Source organism: Urocampus carinirostris, chromosome 17 (assembly GCF_059441175.1).
Source record: "Urocampus carinirostris isolate Australia breed hairy pipefish chromosome 17, RoL_Ucar_1.0, whole genome shotgun sequence".
Classification (NCBI taxonomy): Eukaryota; Metazoa; Chordata; class Actinopteri; order Syngnathiformes; family Syngnathidae; genus Urocampus; species Urocampus carinirostris.
The window spans coordinates 11,145,815-11,169,827 of NC_142365.1; the positions used below are offsets into that span (position 1 = coordinate 11,145,815).

A 24,013-nucleotide genomic window follows, 5' to 3' on the forward strand; every position below is an offset into this window, starting at 1 on the left:
TAAAGCACACTTGGCCAACATTGAAATAGCTGGCTACATTTTTCTTTAGTCGTTTTTTTTAAATCAAATTTATGTATTTTATTTGTACGGTAAAATTCTTCTGAAGTAGCCTTATTACATTGAGTTTTTCAATGAAAATGGTCAAATTTGGTGGGCACCTGCTAGAAGGCCCTGGCTCCGCAAACCTGAATTCTGAATGGCTAAACCAACAGCATAATCGCCACCCATGTTATGCTACAAAGGCTTATAGAATTGTTGTTTCAGGCCTCCAGGCAGATTTTTGAGCCTAGCAAGAACTAATGGCTGAATTGCTTAAATGTGTATATATGAAAGCACACATCTGGAAGCAGCACAACCAGGGAGAAACAATAAAAGGAAGCTGAAAGACAATTCGGAATTGTTTAATATGTATGGACGAACAAACTATAATTAACGCCACATGGTTCAGATATTTTATTTAGGCCAGCAGAGTTCTTGCAGGCCCTTACGGCCCACCGTGATACAAAATGCCTATTTTACAAAAATGTTGAACTTTTTTTAAAAAATTGAATAGCCTTATTACATAATTACCATTCAACAAAATGTTTTTTATTTTCAAACAGTCATTTTATTCAATGTATTCCTGGCTTTCCATGCGTTCGACTATGTTTAAGGAAATCCTGTATGCCAATCAGGTCGCCGAATCACGTAATCCGCACCACATACATTTCTGTGTATGTCAAAGAAAGAAGCAAGTCATTTGCTAATTTTCTATCAAAAGTTAAGATTTTTTTTCAAATAATTACCAACCAAATGCTTACTCTTGGCCACTGGAGGGCAGTAAAGGTTATACGCTCAGCTTTAGTGGGCCCAGCCTAGTAGTTTGATCTGTTGTAGTCTAATGTAACAGCCCATGCACTGGTAAATCTTTTGTTTTTGTATTTAGTAGCTCAGGTGGTAAAGTGCTCATCTTGGGATCAGGAGGTTGCAGGTTTGATTCCAGGTTCCTCCGTATTGTATATCAAAGTGTCCTGGGGCAAGACACTGAATCCCTAATGCCTCCGATAAGCAGGTAGTTGCTGCTATCGGTATGAGAGTGTGTGTGAATGGGTGAGTGTAAAGCGCTTTGGGAGGTGTTAATTGACTTGAAAAGCGCTAGATAAATGCAGAACATTTACATTTAAACCAGTACGACAATTTACTTGTATTTGTATAGTGTGGTGAGTTGGTTCAGGTGTAACACTTTATTCACTCAACTGTCAAAATAATCCAATCATTGCACTCAATACATAAAATGAAAGTAATAATTCCCCATTGTTTGTGAATTAATATATTATGCTTGGAAAAGATCCCTTGTCGTCCGTGATAATTATACGTAGGGTAGGCTGAATGATAGAGTATAATACTGAAAAGCTTCAGTTAGCTAAAAATTCAAAGTTAACATTCTTTTACTGATCCGACCAGCCTGAGAACACAAAGTCTGGATTCGGTCCCAGAGCCCAAACAAGTTTGACATTCCTGCTTTATGCATTCTTAGAAGACTCATATAACTAACCTGAGCACTGACAACTTAAAATGGGCTAATCCTATTGTGAATACGTCACAGTATTTTTCTATTTTACAACACAGAACAGTCAATAAACTAAAGAAACAACAAAATTGCCTGTTCTTTAAAATAATCAAAGAAATCCATTTAAGATTGGGATTCAGATCAGAGGGGGTATTAAATAAGAAAAACAGAGGGTTGTCCACGCAGGTGCTAGCCTAATCCAGAATTATCCTGTGACTCAGACGTAGCAGGACAAAGAATAATCTGCCGGATGCAAAGTAAACAAGCGCAGGGACACCGTGCATCGTGGAAGACCTGATCAAAAAAAGAAACTGTTCCTGTTCTTTTACTTGAATTGAGACTACCATGGCACTGATGAGGTCAGGTTGGCTTTGGAGACAGAGTGAGTACATCTGTTGATGATAAGACAGCAAGTGTTAGCGATTGTTGGAATGACAGAGCGCGTTTTCTGCAGCGTCCGTCCTCAAACGCTGGAAATTGAACTGGTGTGACCTCTGGGTTGATGGCAGCCTTTGTTTCTACAAGAGCGACAGTCGGCGAGACCTGGAGCACAGAGTCAACCTTAAACTCACTTGCATAGATGTCCGCTGTGGCCTGGAATGTCGAGGTACGGAAATACCGTTCGGCAGGCCCTTAGTGTTTGCGGGATCGGTTGTACCGTATTTTCCGCACTAAAAGGCGCACATAAAATCTGATTTTTTTTTAAAAAGCTGACTATGCGCCTTATAATCCAGTGCGCCTTATATATGGATCAATATTGAATTACAAGGTTTCGCAACTTACGGTAAGCAGCCACCGACTCCATTTTTCGCGTAGAAGAAGAAGTGCGCTGTGCATACTGGGAAATATTAAACATCGATTCTTTTTTATTTGTGCGTTTGTATAAAGACCCTGAAATGGCTCCTATTAAGAGACACGCTTACAACGCAGAGCTTAAACTCAAGGCGACCAGTCACGCAGTAGAACACGGGAATAGAGCAGCAGCGAGACAGTTCAACATTAATGAATCGAACACGAGAGTGGCTCGAGCCGGCAGAATTAAGAGTCCCCCTAGGAACTCGATAACTGAACAATGGTTCCATGGGTGAATTATGTAAAACCCACTACAACGTTTTACATTTCACAGTTATTATGTTATTGCTTTACTGTTATTGTTTTGCACTTGTTGTTTTGGCACATTACGAGTATCACTATATTGCGATTGCACTAACGTTTAATTTACCATCACAGTATCAGACGTTTTTTTGCGTGTTGACTAAATGGAGGAAAAGTAAAATGTTATGCCTTGCTGTTGTTCAAAGATGTTAAAGATGTGTCACGAAAATGCTTTACCTCAGAGAAAATAATAAAACGGCTGTTTATTCATTTTGGGAGTGAATGGAGTTGTGGAAAGCTTCTTTGTTATCTATTAATAAAGTTTGACTGACCTATCTGACTGTTTTGTTGACATTCCCTTTAGCGCGGCACCATCTAACGGTTGCATAACGTAACTACATCCTCTACTGTAGTCAAGTCACATTTATTTATGACGCCCTTAATCACAAAAATGTCTCGAAGGACTGCACAGGATTACAATTACAAATTTGCAGAAGTACCTGATCTTAAACCAGCATGCACTTATAGCGCCTTATAATGGGGTGCGCCTTATATATGGAAAAAGTTTTAAAATATATCATTCATTGAATGTGCGCCTTATAACACGGTGCGCCTTATAGTGCGGAAAATACGGTAAGTGTTTTTGGTTACAGGTGTGACGCCTCCTGAGACCAACCCCCAAGAGAACCTCCTGGTTGTGCAGTTCAAGGACAGCTCGACCATGAATCTGTGCGCTAACAGCGAGGACGAGTCCATGTACGTATCGTAGATTCAACCCAGGGGCTCATGGGTCACATGATAGAATTAAAAACACTCCCACGCAAGCTGGATTAGTAAATTGAATGCATAAAGTGTACCTTAGTTGGAGGGGTGGGGATCTTTTGGAGGCTCACAGTTAAAATACGATTATAAATCCGGGGTGTCAGATGTCATTATACAGTAATCCCTCGCTGTATGGCAGATTGCTTTTCGGGGTTCCAATAATTTGCCAATTTTCATCGCGCAGAGTTCTGCATACTGATTAGGTGAACAGTCGCCCCGCCTCCTTTCTGCCTGTGTCTGACCATGCGTGAACACAAACAACAGCAACAGAAGGAAAAGACATTACTGTCAGAGCCAGAACTGTGTACTGTGTAGTGCTAAAAAGCACGTGGAAAAATACAAACTACCAAGACTCAAAGTGATCAAAAGGCACCATTTTTTCCTTCTCATTTCTTTGCCCAGCCTTTTGCGAACAAAAGAGAAAAAAGAAAAGAGAAAAAAAGAACAAAAAAGGAAAATAGAAAATGACAGAGGCAGAAATAGAAGAAAAGATTAAATGGAAAAAGAGAAAGAAGAGGAAAAAAGGGAAAACTGAAAACAGAAAGAGACCCAAACGCGTAACGTTTCACACAAAAGTTTATTGGGATATAGAGGAAGCCAGGTGCGGTAAACAAACGGCAGTGATCTGGTGCTCGCTGGACAGGAGGAGCAAGCAGCTCACTGGAACAGAGCATGATCGGAATACTGAAGCAAGTGGAGTTGCTGTGATGAGCAATCGTGGTCGGTGTGCCAAAACAGATCAAGTAGCCGGAGCGGGAGATCGGAGCGTGGTCGGTGTGCCAAAACAGGTCAAGTAGCCAGAGCGGGAGATCGGAGCGTGGTTGGTGTGCCAAAACGGGTCAAGTTGCTGGAGCGGGAGATCAGAGCGTTGTCGAAGAAAGGCAAAGTCAGGGAGCTGGAGACGAACGGAAAATCAAGGACAGACAAGCAGTATATGGATGAAGAAAAGGGATCAGACAGGAGCCAGAGTCAAAGTGCTTGCCTTGCGTATGCGGAGGTTCGCTGACGGACTGACAAGGAGTGAGTGGAGTACTGAGTTTAAATAGGAAGGAAATCATTCAGGCAATGAGCAGCAGCTGCCGCCAATCGAACAGGCACGGTTGAGGGCAATGAGTACTCATGAAAAATACAGTATGTTTGACTTGACTCTTCTGATTTAACCCTTGTTGCTAACCAAAACAGCAGCATGGGATTAAAAAAAGTATCTAATCAAAGAAAAAAAACAAGCATTAAATGCTTGGACACTCAAGTGTACATTTGAACTCGCAAGCCAAAACAGCAGATCTGACTGGGTTTACTCAGTTTGGATAGGTGTTGCTGACGAAACGGTGAATTGCTTAGAGGTGGGTAAACCAGTTTATTCGTGGACCGCATTGGATTAGAGCAGGGGTTCGCAACCCAAAATGTTGAAAGAGCCATACTGGACCCAAAAAAATCAAATGTCTGGGGCTGCAACAATGAAAAGCCTGACAAGGAAGGCAACACATACTGCATAAATACTGTATGCTGTATATCTGTATTCACTGGAAAACATTAAGAATGTTTCCGTCATGTGTGTCCTACAGAAACCATATTTTTCCACTTTCAAACATTTTTGAAAAAGCACCGGGGAGTCACTAGAGCACAGGGGTCGAACAGGCGGCCCGCGGGCCAGATCAGGCCCACTAAGGGATTGAATCCGGCCCGCGAGACAACACTCAGAGAAGCGCAAGAGAAAAACAAGCTGCATGTTGAAATATGTCAACTTGATGTTGCCAAAGCCAGGTCGCTCTCACAAAGACACTGTACTTGTATTTTTTTCTCTCTCCCTCTCTCTCTTTCTTTTCCACCCCTTTTCTCCCACTCTGTTTCTTCACTCTATGCGTCTCTCTTTTTCTCTTCCTTTGTTGCTCTTTGTCTCTTTCTCTGTGTCTTTTAACCTCTTTTGCTCTGACTTCCTTTTTTCCTTTTCTCTTTCTCTCTTCATACCCTTCGCACTTTCTTTTCTCTTTTCTCTCCTTCTGTCTTTCTATTTCTCTTTGGATTTCTTTTTTCTTTCTTTTCCCCTCTCTCTGACGACTTTTCATATTTTGTTTCTCACGCTCTCTCCCTCTCTCTCTTTTTCTTTCTTTGTCCCGCCCTCTCTCCTTTTCCCTCCCCCTTTCTCTTATTTCTTTATCTCTCTTTTTCTTTCTCTTTATTCTACTAGTCCGGCCCCCGACAGAACGCTTGTTCTATCGTGCGGCCCCCGAGTTCAAATGAGTTTGACACCCTTGCACTAGAGAGTGCCAAAGAGCCGCATGTGGCTCCAGAGCTGCTTGTTGATGACCCTTGGGTTAAATCATTTGTGAACCACTGCTGTAAAGTGATGGATGTTGCTGTTCCATGTTACATCAAGAAAGATGCGGCTAAAAACCTCAACAAATTTATTTTCCTTTTTTTTCAGAGCGTGGAAATTAACTATGCTGGAGACAAGGAGGAACCCGGTATGATCATGTACCTTGGTCCTTCATTTTTTTCCTAAATCTCCAAATTTAATGTTTTTCCCCATATCACAGGTATTCACGTACGACCCCTATGACGATTCCTTTCAGGCAGTTCCCCTCAGCAACTATCACACCATCTACGTGACACCTGGAACAGGATCAGGTAAATTTGATTTGTGGTTTTGATGGTCATGTGTTTAACATGTATTTTGCAACATGTTAAAGGAAAAATGGGGCGGGACAGCCGCACGGTGCGGAGGTTCAGGGTTCAAGTCCAGCTAAGTTTGCATGTTCAGAGTGTCCTCTGCCCACTTCCCGATGATAGCTGGGATGAGCTCCAGCACGCCCGCGACCCTACTGAGGAAAAGCGGTGCAGATAATGGATGGATGGATAAAGTAAATGTCTGTAATAACTAGATGATAACTAGATGTACTGTGTAGTGCTAAAAAGCGTGCGGAAAAATACAAACTACAGAGACTCAGTGTTTAAAAAGCACTATTTTTTTCTTCTCATTTCTTTGCCCAGCCTTTCGTGAACAAAAGATAAAAAAGAACAAGCAAATGAATAAAGGGGAAAACAAAAAATGAAAGAAACAGAAATAAGAGAAAATAAATGGAAAAAGAGAAAGAAGAGGAAAAAAGGAAAAGGGGTAAAACTAAATACAAAAAGAAAAACGAAGAACAAAACAGAAAATGAAAGATGAAAACATGGGAAAAAGTAAAAAAGGAAAATGTAATTTTTGGGGAGGAGTACACTTAGCAACAAGATGGCTGACAAATGTTAGCTGCACATGTATATGACTTTATGGATTTTTAGCTTGATTTAAATCAATATAGTTTTATTTTACACAAATTATGTTCGTTTTTTTTTTTTTTACCAACAGGAGGCATTAAACAATATACACTGTCTCTTTAAGGGGAGATAATGACCATATACAACTCCCTTTTTTAAAGATGGGGTTTTTAAGGGTTATTGATCTATTTTCGTTATTCATTATCCATTATCCGTTATCGGTCAGTTCATTATATGCTACAAAGCCTAGGAGCCGGGACACTTACTCTCAGCCAAAAGGCTAAGCTAAGGTCCTAGCCCTAAAGCCTTGTTGCGATCATTGCGAATGCACCGTTCCCGGAGGTACTGCAATACCGGGCCGATGCGTGGAGTGGACAGAGCAAGCTCTTATTCCATCTCCGGAATGCAAAAATCAAAAGGCCAAGCTAAGGACCTAGTATCTAAGGCCAAGCTAAGGACCTAGCATCAAAAGGCCAAGGCCAAGATAGGGTTAGGGTTTTAGTTGGAGCCAAGGTTAGGGTTTTGAGTTAGGGACATTGCTGTAATCTTAACTGGTAAGATGTCTGTCTTACACAGAGTTGTGGACTTTAGGACTATGGTTTTGACTGGAGCTGGGGTCAGAGTTAGAGATTTGGTTGGAATCTATAACAGCACTTATAGCTCAGATGTTAAGAGGGCTGTATGAAACTCAAAGGGTTGTGGGCTCAAACCCTAGAAATTTGAGAGTTAAGGTTTTTGTTGTAGTAACTAAAACTCTTAACTTCATCTCCAATCAAAATACTAACCCTATAATTTGTACTGACCTGACTATTAATCAAAACAACAACCCTTTGAATATCATAAAGCCTGCTACTATTTGAGCTAAATCATGATCTCTAACTCTCACCCTTGCTCCAACCAGAACACTAGTGGCGGCTAAAACTCTAAACATAGCTCTGACCAAAACCCTAACTCTGGTTCCAACACTAACCGGCTAACCATGGCTCCAACCCTTGTTACAGCAAAAAACATCCCTAACTCCAAAACGCAAACCCTAGCTCCAACCAAAAACAAACATAGCTCCCACTAGAACCTAACGCCAACAACAATCTAACCGTATAATTTGTTCTGCTTTGACTGGGAATTGAATCCACATCGCTGAGAGAGTAACACAGGTATTTTACCAGTTGAGCTACACATGCACAACATCTCATCTCATTAGCTGCACCGCTTATCCTCAGTAGGGTCGCGGGGGTGCTGGAGCCCATCCCAGCAATCATCGGGCAGTGGGCAGGGGACACCCTGAATTGGTTGCCAGCCAATCGCAGGGCACACAGGGACAGACAACTACCTCACTCATTCACACCTAGGGACAATTTGGACCGGCCAATCCACCTGAAATGCATGTCTTTGGAATGTGGGAGGAAACCCACGCAAGCACGGGGAGAACATACAAACTCCGCACAGTAAGTCCGGTAGCTGGATTTGAACCCACACAGGAGGTTCCCAAGACCTTAGAACTGTGCCACACATGCGCTAACAACTGCGCTGCCGTCCTGCCCACATGCACAACATACTAACTCTTTTTACAGCCAAAATGCTAACTCAATGCTAGCTCAAACACTAACCCGCTAACATTAGCTAAGACCCCAAACCAAGAATTCGTACTAGCTTGACTGGGGATCAACCCACATCCCTGTGTGCGGATATCAGGTAGCTTACCGGTTAAGCACCCGGAAATCTGCAATGCTCAACACCCTCCAACCATTCCTTCTGTCCTCCATGGGCAAAGATCCTCGCTAGTAATGGAACAGTTGCACTGACCAAAAGCAAATACTCCCCCTCGAGTGAAGTCCACTACTTCATTCTTCATTCTTTGCAAAATCTCACATAACTCCCTCCACCCCTCAAAATGATTTCTCCACTGATCTACACGATTCACATAGGTCATCCATTTTGACTTCAGAATGGCAAATTTTGCCAAAGGGAGATTTTCATGCCTGTGTGAAGTTTTATTATTAATATACACAAATAAATAAACACATCTAAAATGCAATTTCCTGGTTCATTTTCAGGCACCCACCACGTGATCGTTCAGAGGGATCCGTTTGACGGGGTTTTCGACCATCTGGCCATGGGACTGCTCGCGGGCATGGCGGCGGGTGCCGCCATGAGGTCCTTCTTGTGGGCTCCCGTCTTCTTCTGCTGAGACGATTTGACGTTGCACTTTTGTAGATTTCCGTAGCGAGACTTTTGTTTGCGCTTTCCTCATGTGCAATAAGGACCTTAACACAAATACAGTATTCCAACACTTTTCGTGGTACAGTGGAACCTCGGTTTTCGAACGCCTCTCTGTTCGAACAAATCGGTTCTCGACCAAAAATTTCGAGAAATTCTTGCTTCGCTTTTCGTTAAAAAAATCAGAGTTCGAACGCCGGTACGCTAGGGGCGATGCTGAGCGGCGTACGGGTGTAGATTGCCCCCACCCCTTGTGAAGAACTGTTGTCACGTGACCGCGCGCTTCTTTTTGCTTTCGTTTTGAATATCGGTGAACGGAGTGTTTTAGCCCCTAATTATGCCTCGGAAGAAGGTCGGTGCAAGCAGCAAAGTTGCTACAGGTGAAAAAGGAAGAGTAGTGCGTACAACTATTGCATTTAAGAAAGAAATAATAGCAAAATATGAAGAAGATGTGCGAGTTTCCCTTCTTTCGAGGGAATAGAGCATGGCTTCTGCAGACCACCGCAAAGGTAAGAATCCTATTCATAAATCTTTTCTTTATCCTTTAACCGCTCACCACTTGTTGTGGAGAACCCGGTGCACTGACGTGTAAACGACCTGATTTTTTAATTTTTACACATTCATGTTAGCGTAATCTTACGTACGGAAGATTACGCTAACGCGAACGTACGATTAGCCTGGGTTAGCTTCATGTTTACGGTCATGGTAAACATTTAGGGTGTTGGAACGGATTAAAGGGATTTTACATTACTTTTAATGGGAAAAACGATTTTCGGTGATCGACCAAATCGGTTTTTGAACAGGGTTCTGGAACGGATTATGGTGAGAACCGAGGTTCCACTGTACTACATTCCAAAACCAACTGTATTAAGTATTTACTTGTACATAAAACAAGGAATTTTCTTACTTTTGCACGTCAATGCACACAGTTATCCTGATCCAGGATAGTCTGATGCCACAAAGCACTATAGGACTTTTAGCACAGGAATTAATTATACACGCAAACTTCCATTTTAGTTTCTACCTCCAGGGCGAAAATGCCACAGTTGTATCCATCCATATATAGTGTGAGGCTATGCTTCTCTTAAGCCTTGTAATAGCATACCTTGTAAATAGACAGAACACAGCTATTGAGAGAACAATAGGGTTGCGTATACCCTTGACATGGTCATATTGGAGCTCTTTTAAGGACTTCATAAGCCAATTTCCCAATGTCTCCAGTACCATTAAAATATAAATCCAATGGGAATTTACACATGCAAGTTTTAATTTTGCCTTTGCATTTGTCAAGACATACTTTTTTCATATAATGAGTGAATGCCAATGTATTTGTTTTGGAGACAAATCTCTCTCCATATGGGTGTTTGGGTAAAAATGATAGAACTACTGTATGGAGCTCACATTTTCAGTTGCAAGAAGAATTTACCACTGAGAAACATTACCTTAAGTAATCCATGCACTACTACACATTTCATAGTGCCCTGTTTAGGTGTAGCATGCGCCTGTCCTCCAATGCCGTACAAACTAATGCCAGCTGCCGTTAAAAATAAATGCAATGGCACAGAGAAGCCACCAGAACAATGAGGGTATCATTTGTAAGCATAGCTGTTAGCAAATAGGGCAACAATTCCAAGCATTTACAAGCACTCAAATTCAAGCACTTTTCAATCCTTGCAATTACGACATTAAGGATTTTCAAGCACTCATACACACCGTTAAAAAAAAGCACGGTATTTTGTTGTATTGGTTAAGCGACAGGAATGAAATCATTCTTTAAGTGTCACTCGACATGTAACTTCATTCATATTGCTCCTATCACCGCCCAGGAAACAGAAGGCAATTCTTTAAGTTTGAATGCTCTTGAACTGACGTTGAAATTCTGCCACGTTTGTTTAAATCAACGGAATTAATACAAAAAGACATCCGTGATAGACCAAGGACCCAAAATTTCAACTGCGATACTGTAAAGGAAAACTGTAGTAACTGCTGTTTTTCTGGATTGTATAAATAAAACACATGAAGAACATGGAGTAAAGTGCTTTGTTTGCTTTAATTAGTAATAAGGCGATAACAAGGCTGTGAAGAAGTCACTTTTCAAAAATCTGGGATTTTTTGGGGGCAATGCAAAAGATCAGACATTCACCAAAGGTCTAATAACCTAGAACAGGGGTCTCAAACTTAATTTACTATGAGTTAGGGTCTGGTAGAGGTTGGGTCATATTGGGTTTTCCACATCAAACCTCTGAGGAAAACATTCCACTTTTCTGATTATTTTAAACATCTACACAAAATAAGATCTAAAAAATACAAAAATTAATACAAAAGAAAAATCAGTCGATCAGTCAGTAATAAATTCGTGTGGATTGCACTTACACTTAAGTTTCATATTGAGGGGCCCTTAAACAATCATTCCATCAAGGGTCCCCAGCTACTCCTCATTTATCAATCACAAGACTCTTAGAGGTCATCCCAAATTTGTAATCATGCAAAGTGAAAGGGAATTGTAAATGTTTTTGCATCAAATTTAAAGATATTTCATCAGTGTATTGCAATTGTTTTCCAAGATAATCCGTTTGAAGACAGCATGTCTGAGCTGTGATGTCATCGGAGGAACACCAGCACCCTAGGAAGCTAGTTGTCATATTGTTTCTTCATTTTACTTATGATGAGGTTTTTGAGTTTTTCCTTGCCCTCATGTATGTTTTAGATCAGGGGGTGGTGTCATAATAGTCTATATTTTGCAATAATCTGTGGTCTGTGCAGCCCTTTGAGACTTCTGGTGATTAAGAGCGTCACAAATCAACATGACTTGACTTTTACATGTTAATTAGTGGAAGAGGTTGTGAGTGTTTCAATCAAAGTCTTGGTAGTTACTGCAAAAAATGTCTAGACGTTGTATCGCAGGTGGATGAAGTAATGGTACAACAAAGGGCGAGAAGCAAACGCCAGGCTAGCTGATCAAGCTAACCGGGAACCAGCAACGAAAAGTAGCAACTACAATAAACGCAAAGCGGTCCGGGAATAACCCGAGGCACGTGGGAAAACAGGCGCTGAATGCAGGCTAGCCGACTAAACAAAACACGGTGGACAACCAACGAGTGCCAACTGTGAGCAAACCAAACAGGAAGGCCCTCGGCAGCCTCAACTCTAACGGGTGGACAAAATTATACCAACTGCGACACGCGCGGCAACAAAAACAAAGGAAAAGCCACAATCGCCTACCTCTAAACACAAATGAGCAATACGCAATCGCTGTCTGTTTAAGACCCGCCTCACATGTTGTGTTAATGGGATTCGCCATTATGAAAAAGTTGTGTTCCTTCAATGATGTCACAGCTCTACAGGAAACGAGCCAGACGGGTCAACTTTGAGACTAAACTCCTCGAGCTCCCTGGCACGTGGTATGTTGTGCAACAAGCTTGCATAATTGTCGGGAGGAACATTACACGTTCTGTGCTTAATTCGAAAAAATACATTCTGTTTGGGAATACCTTTAATCATTGCACGTCTTCCAGAAGATTATCCATCGTCTATCAACGAATCAATTGTTACTCCTCTTTCTTCATGACTTCATTCTTCCTGGCGTCCAACTTCCCCTCTTCCCGAAGCTTTCGGATCTGGTCATGCGGACCCTTGCCCATCAGAGCCGAAGGGTATCTGTAAGACCCCCCCAGGCGGTCCCACAGTGTGAAATACTGTCCGTAGTTGTAATCGAAAAACAAGTGGTGGTCCGTGTGGTGCGCCGAGCCGTTGATGACCCCCGTAATGGCGTCGGGGACGCGGTAGTCGCCATCGTGGATGGAGATGGTCCAGATGTTGACAAAGACGTACAGGGCCAGGTAAAGGACCTTGTGCAGGGGGAAGAGGAAGGGGTAAATGTGGTAGGGGAGCCCCTGCATGAAGCCGTCTACCGGGTGGAAGGCGTGGCTGGCGAACGGCGTGGGGATTTTCCATACGTGATGCGGCTTGTGAAAGAGCTGGGGACAGAAAAAAATAGTTCTCCTGAGCGTTATAAATGAAAAGCTCTTCTTCAATTGTTAAAAATAAGGCCTAATCCCATTTCAACCTCTTTCCCCTATCTACTTTGTCCCGTTTATCTTGCTCTGCCCGCTCCACTTATTTAGTGACGGCAAGGGTAAAACTCTGTTTAAAGGTGAAATCTTAAGCCAGAACCAGGCCCAAAACTTGTTATTTTATTATCTACCCATCATTGCTCTTCGTTTCTTTTTATTGGTGGAAAATACGCAAAAGATCCTGTCCCCCCCCCCGGCTGGGACTGGTTGGGCTGTGTTTTTTAGTCCTGCTCTTAACTCTGACTCTGTTAGATTAGGCCTCTCAGATATTAGAAGACTTGAACTGACCCGCTAGGTTGCCGTGACCTTCCTTGCTTGGCATCTTCCCATTAAGACTATTGGGTCTCACATTGGCACATGGGAGAGTTTTCTTTGCGTTTTTTTATTTCTTTTAGGGCAATTTTCTGTTTTCCCCATCCTCTAACATTCGTATCTGGTACAGTGAATAAAAATAATGTGGTAATGAGATCAAGTCAAAGGCGCGTTACACATGAATAAATACTGTACTCCTGCCAGTGTTAACTACACTGATATAAATTCAAACGCACCACCTCAAACACAGATTCACTCTGGAAAATCTCACAAGTCAAGTCAATTCATTTTTATTTGTATAGCCCTTAATCACAAAGAGTCTCAAAGGGTTTCACGGGTTATTACACAGACTATTATTACACCATCCCCTGATCTGGAACCAACATGAGGGCAAGGAAAACCCCAAAAACCTCAACATGAGGAAAATGAAGAAACCTTGAGAAGGGACCGCACATGTGGCATCCCCCTTTCAGGATTACCAGAAAGGTGAGAGATTTCTGTTTATATTTATCATATTTATATTTATATTTCCCTGCCTCTTCCACTACTTTGGTGAGGGCAAGGAAATTACTCTGTAAGATTAGCTCTTTAAAATATAAGAAGGCTTGAGCTGACCCGCTAGGTTGCCGTGACCGTCCCTGTTTGGGTTATTACAATTTAAAAGCACACATTATCTAGTTTGAAGCAGTTAAGGCTATTGAGTCTCACGTTGGCACATGAGAGAGGCTGAGTCATGCCCCTAGCGCAAGTGGGCGGTTAACACAGTCTCCTAATGCAGTCTTAATGCAGTCTCCCGGTTCTTATTTCTAGGAAAGCAAGTATTTAAGATAAAATACCGTAATTTCCGGACTATAGAGCGCACCTGATTATAAGCCGCACCCACCACATTTTAGGAGGAAAAGCGATTTTGTGCATACACAAGCCGCACCTGTATATAAGCCGCATGCGCCCACATTAAAAGGATGTAACATAAACACAAAATTAACACAGACCCGACTTTAAGTCCCGCGATTGTAACTGAATATCCTTCATTAAAGTACACAGTCCAAAAATCACAGCCGGCAAAATGAACGGAAAATGATACCGGTACTTAAGGTTTGATGCAGACCGGCAGAGTCCGGGTCCCGTTGAAAGTAATCCAAAGAAAAAAGTGTATATTTCCAAAGGTAAGGGTGGGAAAAATATATATCCACTATTGTCCGCCGTGTCCACAAACACTCACCTTTACCGGTCCCCACTTCCCGTCAGCCCGCGTTTGTTACGCCCCTTCTTTTTAATTCGCCCGTCCAAAACATATCAGAATAAGTGTCCAAAATAAATATAAATAAATACATTACAAAAATATACAGTTGCAAATACATATTATACACGGTTACACATATTTACAAAGAAAGACGGTACACCGAGAGAGTTTTCAAAGCTTTAATAATAATAATATAACTCTCATCCGGGCAGTTAATGGTAGCAACACGCTAGCAACACGCTCGCAACACAGTAAACGGGTCTGTTAAAAAAACACACCGTACTTGTAAAAATCACGGTAAACCGTCCTCATCTTCCTCCTTAGAACTGAAGCCATCAAAGTCGTCTTCCTCAGTGTCGGAAAGAAAAAGTGTCATATAGACGTCGCCCCACGCTCCCATCCACTCCTGATTCTGTGCCCTCCTCTTCGTCACGCAGCAGACCGGCTTTTCGGAACCCGTTGATGATGGTGGATATTTTGATGCTGCCCCACGCTGTCAGGATCCACTGGCAGACTTCCGAAAAAGTTGCCTTTCGCATGCGGACAGTTTTAGTGAAAGATTTCTCGGCGCTAGTCAAGCCAAGAAGTTGCATATATTCCAGCGGTCTAAATCTTACCTTTTGTACTCGAGCGCCGCTGGCGGCCGTTAGAAAAATTACATAAATTGGCCGCATCACTGAATAAGCCGCAGAGTTGAAAGTTTGGGGGAAAAGTAGCGGCTTATAGTCCGGAATTTACGGTAATAGGGCCAAGGTTCAGGCTGAACCTTACAACATCTCTAAAAAATAGGACATACTTCCTGCTTACCACGCCATCACTTTGAACATATTTTCTTGTTGTGTAATATATGCAAAAAATGTTCAAATCTTTTTTTGCGTGCTTTTCCTTTTAATTTCACTCACTTAAAAACAGCGACCTACAATAATAATCTGTATTGTTTAACTTGCAAAAGAATTAACAAGTACTGCGCTTCACTCTTGTTTATTCTTCCTCATCTTCCCCACAACTACCTCTCCAACCTGTGTTTTTCCTTGTTTCAAAGCACCCTCTGTATGAATTTACATTCCCTAACACCACATAAATACCTAAAATTGGTTTAGTCCATCCCATGATTGTTTCCAGCTTGTTGATAATGCTGAGGGGCGTGGCTAGAGATAACATAGGGTGCCCTCGTGCTGACTCTAGAGGGGCCTGTATCCCTCATTCTTCCATCTTACTCTCCGCCACAGGTCACCAAACTGGGGTAGCCCATACACCGTTTCTAAAAATAGCTCCCCAGTCACAGGTTATTGTGATTTTCTGGGAAACATCTAACTTGCATGAGTTGACATAATAAGTGTTTTTAAATACATGACCGATTCTTCCAAGATCCTTTTAAATATATCCCATGATTTATTTATTTCAATCACTCAGAACACTCATAAAAACAGATGTTTGAGGGGTTCACTGATCCTATTTTAATATTACTGCTCCCCAACATAAAAAACATTGTCCTAGAAAATCACATTCATTCAAGCACTGGTGGGGCACCTCAACTGTTCTCAGAGGAGACTGGGGTGCCCGCCGGCACCCCGTTGGAGACCCCTGTTCCCAGCAAAATTGCGATTGCACTGACCTTATAAATAAGCTTGTGATGCAAGAAGCGATGAATCCAATAAATGCACATGTCGGTGAAAAGCAAGAACGAGATCATACTCAGGAAGAGGAAGGGCCAACCTGCAATCACATACAATCCGTCAACACCGAAGAACCTTCCGGATATCCGATCCAGGAGCTACATAAAAGGCTTACCCAGAGGAAAGTCGTGGACATTGTCGTAGACTTTGCTGTATCCTCGAACTTCAGCGAAGAACAAGGCCACGGTAGGAATGCTGATCCACGGTAGAGAAGTCAGAGCGTATTTGATCTCTCTTCGAACCTGATTCTAAGGAAGGGGAGAATTGTTATAAGGCAGTTTAGGGTTCAAAGTCAAGTTATGTTTATTAATCACAAGGAGTCCAAGAGGGCTGCACAGACCGCAAACTATTTCAAACTACAGACTATTATGACAGCATCCCCTGATCTAAAACCTACATGAGGGCAAGGAAACACTCAACAACCTCAACATAAGCAGTGTTCATTTTACCTGTGAAAAGAGATGGGTCCCAGGGACTCGCATGCTCAAAAATCTATGGGTCCCCAAAATTTTGTGTTATCGCGGTTGAAATTGTAAATCGGCGACAAATATATAATATAAATCTATATATCCATTCAGTTTGAATCATCACAGTTTATTGGTAATACAAATCAGTTATCACTTCAAGATTTTTCAGTTCACAACAATATTGTACATTATACAAAATATTATTGCTGAAATAATTTTATGAATCTATATTTTCATTCAGTTTGAATCATCACAGTTAATTGGTAATACAAAGCAGTTATCACTTCATATTTTTCAGATCACAATATTGTACACTATACAAAATAATATTGCTGAAATATTTATATATTCTTGCAGTTTTAATCATCACAGTTAATTGTTAATACAAAGCAGTTTTCACTTCAAATTTTTCAGTTCATATATTCTTCGTGGTTTGCTGTCCCGCCATAGTTGTAATGCCTTCTCAAGGTCCAATCTATTATCATCCTCCTCATAGCGTCACCAGGAATATAATTTAGTCCATTTTGGCAGAAAAGTCCTTTTCTTGCGTGGAGTATTCTTTTGTCGAATCGTTAGCTTCAAAACACGTGTTTTCCTTGCCTTCGCGGTCTTCGAAAGAATTTCTCCGCCGTTTTTTCATGCCGGAATTATTGCCGTTGTTACCACTTTCTGTGTTATGTTTTGACTTATCACCGACACTGAAGAAATCACCAATTTTTTGTTGATTTGCACCTAATACCAACTGTTTTTTCGGAGGCATATTTCTCTTTCACTCGACAACTGCCACAACAATGACATCATCTCGAAGCAACGACATCTCGTTTACCGAGATCGGCGCGAGACCAAAACAACAATGGCGGATGGCGGATCTGCCTGACGAAAATTTTGGAGTGCGGTAAATCTTTGTTAAAAAAAGTAATCGGGTAATAATGACAATTTGGTGTCAAAAACGTTGCGTCCCGGGGACAATTTATACACAGATATCTTCAAGATGAAATATAGGTCGTTCATAAGCTATGGAATAGAAGTGTGTTTTAAGCATAGATTTAAACAGTTCCGCTGAGGTTGCAAATCGAATCTCAGTGGGCAGAGCATACCATAGAGAATAGAGAATGCCCTCGAATCTGCGGATTTCTTCTTGGCTCTTGGGATCACGAGTAGACCAGCATTTTCAGAACAAAAGACGCCTGCTCTTTAACTAAAACTTAGTCTTTGTATTATCTAATTGATCAGAATTTAAAAAAAGAGAGCACTTGTTCCCTAGTGTCGACTTCTGAAACTATATCGCTCTTGTGAAGGGATTGCCACCCTATCTGCAAGTACTCATTTTGACTTGTTACGGGTCGTCCAGTGATTAGAATGAAATAGTTTATTCCGCGATTATCTTGTACCTTTGCGTATAAATTTAAAGAACTAAAGGTCTTCTGTGAGACTATTTCTTCTCCATAGAATTCAATCAGTTGACATGAACAAATTGATGATTTACCAATTATTGTACCTCTTTACAGTAGCCATGTCAAACATACGGCCCGCGGGATGATTTAGTCCTGTAAAAGACTATGTCAAATACAAAGCAAGTCTCTAGCTAATTTCTAGGGCTGCAACTAACGATTATTGTAATGATCGATGAATCTGTTGATTATTCTTACGATTAATCAGATTAAAAAAAAAAACTCATTATCCTACATTCAAATATTAAATTTTTGAACGGATAGAAAAAAGAAGTGCACGACACAACAGAATATTCTACAATAATAAAAAAACAAAAACCACATATTAGACAAAGAAATGAACAAAATGCATACAAATGTATGCTATATACCTGCAAATGTAGAAATATATTTTTCCCTAGTGATCATTATACATTTAGACTTATCACACAAAACAAAAAATGAGCTAAATGTTTTTAATTTTTATGTGTTAGCAAAATTTTTAGCCGCAAATAATAGGAAAATTGTATACCCCCTTATAAAACTGTTGCCAACAAATGTGTTTTATTCCGTTTAACCTTTGAATATGATCAACATTCCCAATGTGCAAATAATAAACACTATGCTTAAAAAACTGAGATAAACATGTCATCATTATTATTTTTCTTTTTACTTTATATATATTTTATGAATTTAATTTCATATTTTTGTATCCGTATTTCTGCAGCACCTACTGTTCCCTTGTTAACATTGTGGTGTTTTAACGTTTTATGTTTGTAATGATGAAATGTGAAAAAAAAAGAGAATTACATTTATAAAAACGGCCTCAGGCGACCTCTGCCGGACCACACTGGTACTACAACTTTAAAACTTGCATTGATTGACGTGCTTAGTGGCTCATAAATTGCGCAAAACGGTGAATCGATTATATAATTAGTTGCCAACACTTTTACTAATCAGTTTTAATCAATTTTATCGATTTGTTGTTGCAGCCCGACTCACTTTTATCAAAAGTATGATAGTTTTTTTAATAAATAGAAACCAAATGCTCCTTAAAAAGCTGACGTCCAGCAAAGGTTCTATCCATGTTCGATACAACCCGTCTTTGTTCACCGTGATGAACAATTATAAAACAAAGCAACGCTCAAGGTTAACGAACAAACACTAAATCACATTGTTAAATCTGCTGCTACTCAGGATTTAGCAGGATTTATTCCTATATAAACTTAGATTAGATAGATTACATTTACATTAAATTTAATTTAAAGCAGAATAACAATTGAGGCAAGCATATATTTTTTTTTAGTATGGTGAGTTGGTCCAAATGTAAAGCTGCATTTATTCAACTGTTAAAACAAATCTGTTAATACTTACAATGCCAAATTTTAAAATCATTAATTTCCATTGTTTTTGAATAAATGTGTTAGAAAGTTTCCCTTTTTCATCCGTGATTGTGTTTTGTAGGGTAAGCTAAAAACTGAAGGTTAGAGAATAACACTGAAAAGCAAAGCAAAAAATTGGGGTTGACATTCTTTTACTGATCTGGCTCACTCGAAAACATCGCCATTATAAGGGTTAAATCCGAGATTTAAAAGTCAAAAGTGAAATCATATACTGGACCGATAATTAATTCTGGGACTTTGTGTGAAAAACTTCTAAAAAGTACAGTTTTGTATTATCTATGGCTAATATTTTACCGCCTGACTTCAGTTTGTACTGTTCCCAGGAAAAAAAAATAACCCAACAGTATCGACAAAAGATTTTAAAGTCTACCCGAGGTCTCTTAAAACAAATATGAACACAATAGACCACAGGATACGACATTAATCTGTTTTAAAGTGGGGGATTCAAAAGCTATTGAGTAGCTAATGCATTCCGAACCAGTAGTCCGACTAAAATAAAATAATAACAAAATAGTATAAAGTACGTACTAATTGTGTGTAATATATGTGGATATGAATACATGACATTATACAAAAAAACATAAATGTAAAGGAAAAAAATATTTTATTTTGATGTTAAGTGACTTGAGCTGGTACAGTGGAGGAGCGGGTGGATGCAGAGAGGGGGGATAAAACATCAAAATGGTTTTAAAACTTCCACTTGCAGGGTTTATTATGCTCTTGGAAGATTTGGTCGCTTTAATTGCCTCCTTATTTGTAATAATTGTCCCTATAATTGATTGATTACGTCTTGGGAACATAGCGAGGGTAGCGGTTTGAGTGCCTCCTTTGTAGTTCTTTATTAAATCCTCGCAAGCTTCGTTTCCATGGTTATAGTGTTTTTGCTTCTTTTAGTATCACTGCGAGCACGGCGTAAGTGGTTAGGGCGTCCGCGGCACAGTTCTGAGGTCATGAGATCGAACCTTTCTGTGTGGAGTTTGCATGTTCTCCCCGTGCTTGCGTGGATTTCCTCCCACATTCCAAAAACATGCATGTCAGGTTAATTGACCGATCCAGATTGTCCCTAGGTATGAATGAACGAGTGAATTGTCTGTCTCTGTGTGCCCTGCAACTGTCTGGCAACCAGTTCAGGGTGTCCCCTGCCCACAGCCTGAAGATAGCTGGGATGGGCTCCAGCACCCCCGCGACCCTACTGAGGATAAGTGGTGTAGATAATGGATGGATAGATGGATGGTATCACTGCAAGTTTTGGGCCGAAGAAATACAGTATTGTATCACCTACTCTCTCTACGAAGAACAAGAGATTCTGAACTGAATCAAAGAGAGAGAAAGGCATTGTGGGGGGTAGTTTAGCCAATAACATATTGGCATTTTCATGATGCCGTGACAAACTTTGATTGAACGTCAACAGATAGCAGACATGACTCGTCATTGGCACGCCATATACTGTATATGTTTTACAAGTTTTCTTTATTGATGTTGTATAGTGGTGAAAAAGCCTTAAAGAGGATCCCCCCTAAAAATCATCTTACTCTACACCACAGGTGTCAAACGGGCGGCCCACGGGCCAGATCAGGCCCGCTAAGGGATTGAATCCGGCCCGCGAGACAACACTCAGAGAAGTGCAAGAGAAAAACAAGCTGCAGGTTGAAATATGTCAACTTGAAAGGTGCCTCGAACAAAGACACTGTGCTTGTATTTCTTTTTCTCTCTCTCTCTCTCTTTTTCCACCCCTTTTCTCCCATTTTCTGCCTCTGTCTCTTTCACTCTCTGTGTCTCTCTATTTCTCTTCCTTTGTTGCTCTTTGTCTCTTTCTCTCCCTGTCTTTTTAACTTCTTTTGCTCTAACTTCCTTTTCTCCCTTTTCTATTTCTCTCTTCCTACCCATTGCGCTTTCTTTTCTCTTTTCTCTCCTTCTGTCTTTCTATTCCTCTTTGGATTTCTTTCTTCCGCTCCCTTTCTTTCCCCCTCTCTCACAACTACTCTTTTTATCTCTTTTGCTTCTGATGCTCTTCCTCTTTCTCCCTTTCTTTGTCCCACTCTCTCTACTTTTCTCTCCCTCTCTATTTCTCTTATTTCTTTCTCTCTTTTTTACTTTCTCTCTAATCTGCTAGTCCGACCCCCGAGAGAAAATGAGTTTGACACCCCTGCTCTACACCGTAAAGTGAAAAGATCATAAGGTGGGGTCGCCGTATCCTCCGGGTTAACTATATAAAAAAATAATACAAGTAAGGTACCTCAAGAAAATGCGGATGTTTCATGAGCTCATGGTCGAAAATGAAGTAGTAGCTGAGGGCCCCCAAGCCCAGGTAGAGGACCGCCGCCCCCAGGTTGGTCACCACCAGTAGACTCAGGATCTGCCGCAAGGCGCCGTCCTCTGCCCAGGACGCAGGATAGACGTACGGCGTCAAGACGTAGTAGTCGGCCACGTTCAGGACAAGATCCATGGCTGGAACTGTTTATGACACACAGATGCTCATTATTTGTTTTCTTGAAGAAAATATGGCTTGCCGCCATTGTTCCCTGTAATTTTCCAGGGGTCTGAGCGTTCACACAAAGTCGGTGAGCAACGCTTGAAACAACAGTTTCTAAAAATTTTCCTCCTTTTTTTCTCTTCCTTTTTTTTTTTTTCTCAGCTTTTCACTACTTTTTCATTTTGGTATTTTAGTCTTTTTTGTTCTATTCCCCACTTCCTTTAAGTCATTTTGTGCATAATTTTTCATAATAATTGGTCATGTTGGGATTAAAGAAGCAAAAACAACCTGAGGAGCCGTTTAGGACCCGAAAGAGCCAGTTCCTTTTAGTGAGCCGAGCCGAAGATGCCGGTTCTCGACAAACTCTACTAACTTTACTCAACTTCGTTCTACTTTGACTCGACTTCAAAATACCGCATTTAGGACACAGCGTCAGGGGAACCTGTGTATGTTTACCTTCATGCACTGTAACTTTGACTTGAGTCGCTTCTTAAAGAGTAATTTATAACCCTCATTTTTGTGCGCTGGCTAGATTTTCTTCTTTCTGAGAATGTGCGAGCAGTGCGCAATTGCGCACGCGCGCAGCTTAGAGGGAACACTGCTTGCCGCCATGGTTTAATCCTGAGGTCGGAAACCTAAGGCTCGCCAGCCATGTATGGCTATTTTCACGAGTATGTATGGCTCAGAGATATAACAGAGCTGATGCAGATTTCATAGTTTATTGGTTTAAGGCGCGAAATAAGGCTTTATATGGAAGCTCGATAAACAATCTATATACACTGTTGGGACACATTACAATGAAAACTCATAGAACAAACTTCAACCCCAAGCGAATGTTTTACCCAGAAGCTCTAGCAAAGCACCTAGAGCAATTTTATTGGGTGAGCGCTAGGTATGGATGGAGCTATACACAGGCCCCGCAAACGCTTTCTCCTTTGCCCGGCGCCAAAGGTAGATACGTTGTTATCCTTCATTGCAGTTTTGGTGACATTTTTACAAAAGAACTCTGCTTGCACCTTGTTTTAAAACTCTTATTTAGAACAAAATTGACAGACAAAATGAGCCTCAGCACGAGTAACTGAGGACCGGAGATACATTTTAAGTGGTATACTTATATTGATACGGGACACAGGCTCTGGAAGTATTATTTCATAGATTTTATGAAACCATCCAACGTCACACAGTGAAATAAAATGCGGTAAAGAATTAGCTTACATCTGGAAGAGGATTTAGCGGTTTGATAGAGATTTGTCTTAAAATATATTGTGTGGCTGTAACTCTGAAAAATGAAAAATAAATGCATTTTTTGCTTTCATGGCTCTTTAGGTCAAAAAAGGTCCCGACCCCCTGTTTTATGTAATACTTCTATTTCTTATCAAATGTTTGAGCCCATAAAAACGTTTTTAATCTGGTTTCAATGTAGAAGGGTATTTAATTATATAATATTTGTAAAAAATGAATAATTCTTTCTACTTTTAAAATCTCGCTTATTACGGGTTCTTTTATGAACGCACCTCCCGCGATAAACGGGGTTCATCATCTATAGTTTACGTGATTTTTCCTCTGAAAGACTCACTTCGATTTTAAATGTTGCATTACCAAACCAAGTGAATTATTGATAATTTGAAAAAGTATATGCACGGTAAGATTCAAAATTTAACATTATCTTTGTCATTAACATGAAATGCAAATTAAAATGCATTTGCAAAAGACGCTTAAAACAAGACTATAATAACATAAAACATGCTTATACAAAAAAGACAATAGATAAATAAAACGATCTTGTTCACTTCCACAACACTAAATCCAAGCACTAATGTCATCAAACCACGAATAATAATTTAGTTATAAAACAATAATAAACCATTACAACAGTTATATAAATAATCTACTGTACCTAGAGTTGATACTTGACTCAAGACGGGAAAAACATTGAAAGCTACAGCGCCGTGCTATAGCCGACAGGTAACCAATGAAAGAGGGGTAAACGGTGAC

General features: G+C 40.6%; 2 protein-coding genes and 1 pseudogene across 2 annotated transcripts; 1 reads left to right on the forward strand and 2 right to left on the reverse strand.

Moving 5' to 3' along the window:
* The first annotated feature begins 1,754 nt into the window (after positions 1 to 1,754).
* Positions 1,755 to 10,891, forward strand: plekhb1 (pleckstrin homology domain containing B1). The gene is made up of 6 exons (XM_088321209.1): positions 1,755 to 1,931; positions 2,004 to 2,156; positions 3,298 to 3,400; positions 5,892 to 5,931; positions 6,004 to 6,094; positions 8,779 to 10,891. Exons 1-6 carry the CDS (start codon positions 1,895 to 1,897, stop codon positions 8,910 to 8,912), a joined length of 558 nt encoding a protein of 185 aa, XP_088177335.1. The 5' UTR covers positions 1,755 to 1,894; the 3' UTR covers positions 8,913 to 10,891.
* On the reverse strand, positions 7,045 to 7,216 carry LOC148349220 (U2 spliceosomal RNA; annotated as a pseudogene).
* A 95-nt stretch (positions 10,892 to 10,986) lies between the features above and the next one.
* Positions 10,987 to 23,982, reverse strand: LOC148349221 (lathosterol oxidase-like). The gene is made up of 5 exons (XM_088321593.1): positions 23,916 to 23,982; positions 21,782 to 21,999; positions 16,361 to 16,493; positions 16,185 to 16,285; positions 10,987 to 12,918 (listed from the first exon to the last, which is right to left on the reverse strand). The coding sequence occupies exons 2-5, from the start codon at positions 21,989 to 21,991 to the stop codon at positions 12,490 to 12,492; spliced, it is 873 nt and encodes a 290-aa protein (XP_088177719.1). The 5' UTR covers positions 21,992 to 21,999; positions 23,916 to 23,982; the 3' UTR covers positions 10,987 to 12,489.
* Positions 23,983 to 24,013: the final 31 nt, after the last annotated feature.

What these genes read in the sequence shown, in the direction of transcription:
- plekhb1 (XM_088321209.1), top strand. Translation starts at nt 1,895, where the DNA reads ATGGCACTGATGAGGTCAGGTTGGCTTTGGAGACAGA. An exon ending in AGGTTGGCTTTGGAGACAGA is followed by an intron (nt 1,932 to 2,003) that starts GTGAGTACATCT and finishes CGTTTTCTGCAG; the next exon opens with CGTCCGTCCTCAAACGCTGG. An exon ending in AACAGCGAGGACGAGTCCAT is followed by an intron (nt 3,401 to 5,891) that starts GTACGTATCGTA and finishes CTTTTTTTTCAG; the next exon opens with AGCGTGGAAATTAACTATGC.
- LOC148349221 (XM_088321593.1), bottom strand. Translation starts at nt 21,991, where the DNA reads ATGGATCTTGTCCTGAACGTGGCCGACTACTACGTCTTGACGCCGTAC. An exon ending in TGTCCACGACTTTCCTCTGG is followed by an intron (nt 16,286 to 16,360) that starts GTAAGCCTTTTA and finishes ATGTGATTGCAG; the next exon opens with GTTGGCCCTTCCTCTTCCTG. An exon ending in ATCACAAGCTTATTTATAAG is followed by an intron (nt 12,919 to 16,184) that starts GTCAGTGCAATC and finishes TTCTGTCCCCAG; the next exon opens with CTCTTTCACAAGCCGCATCA.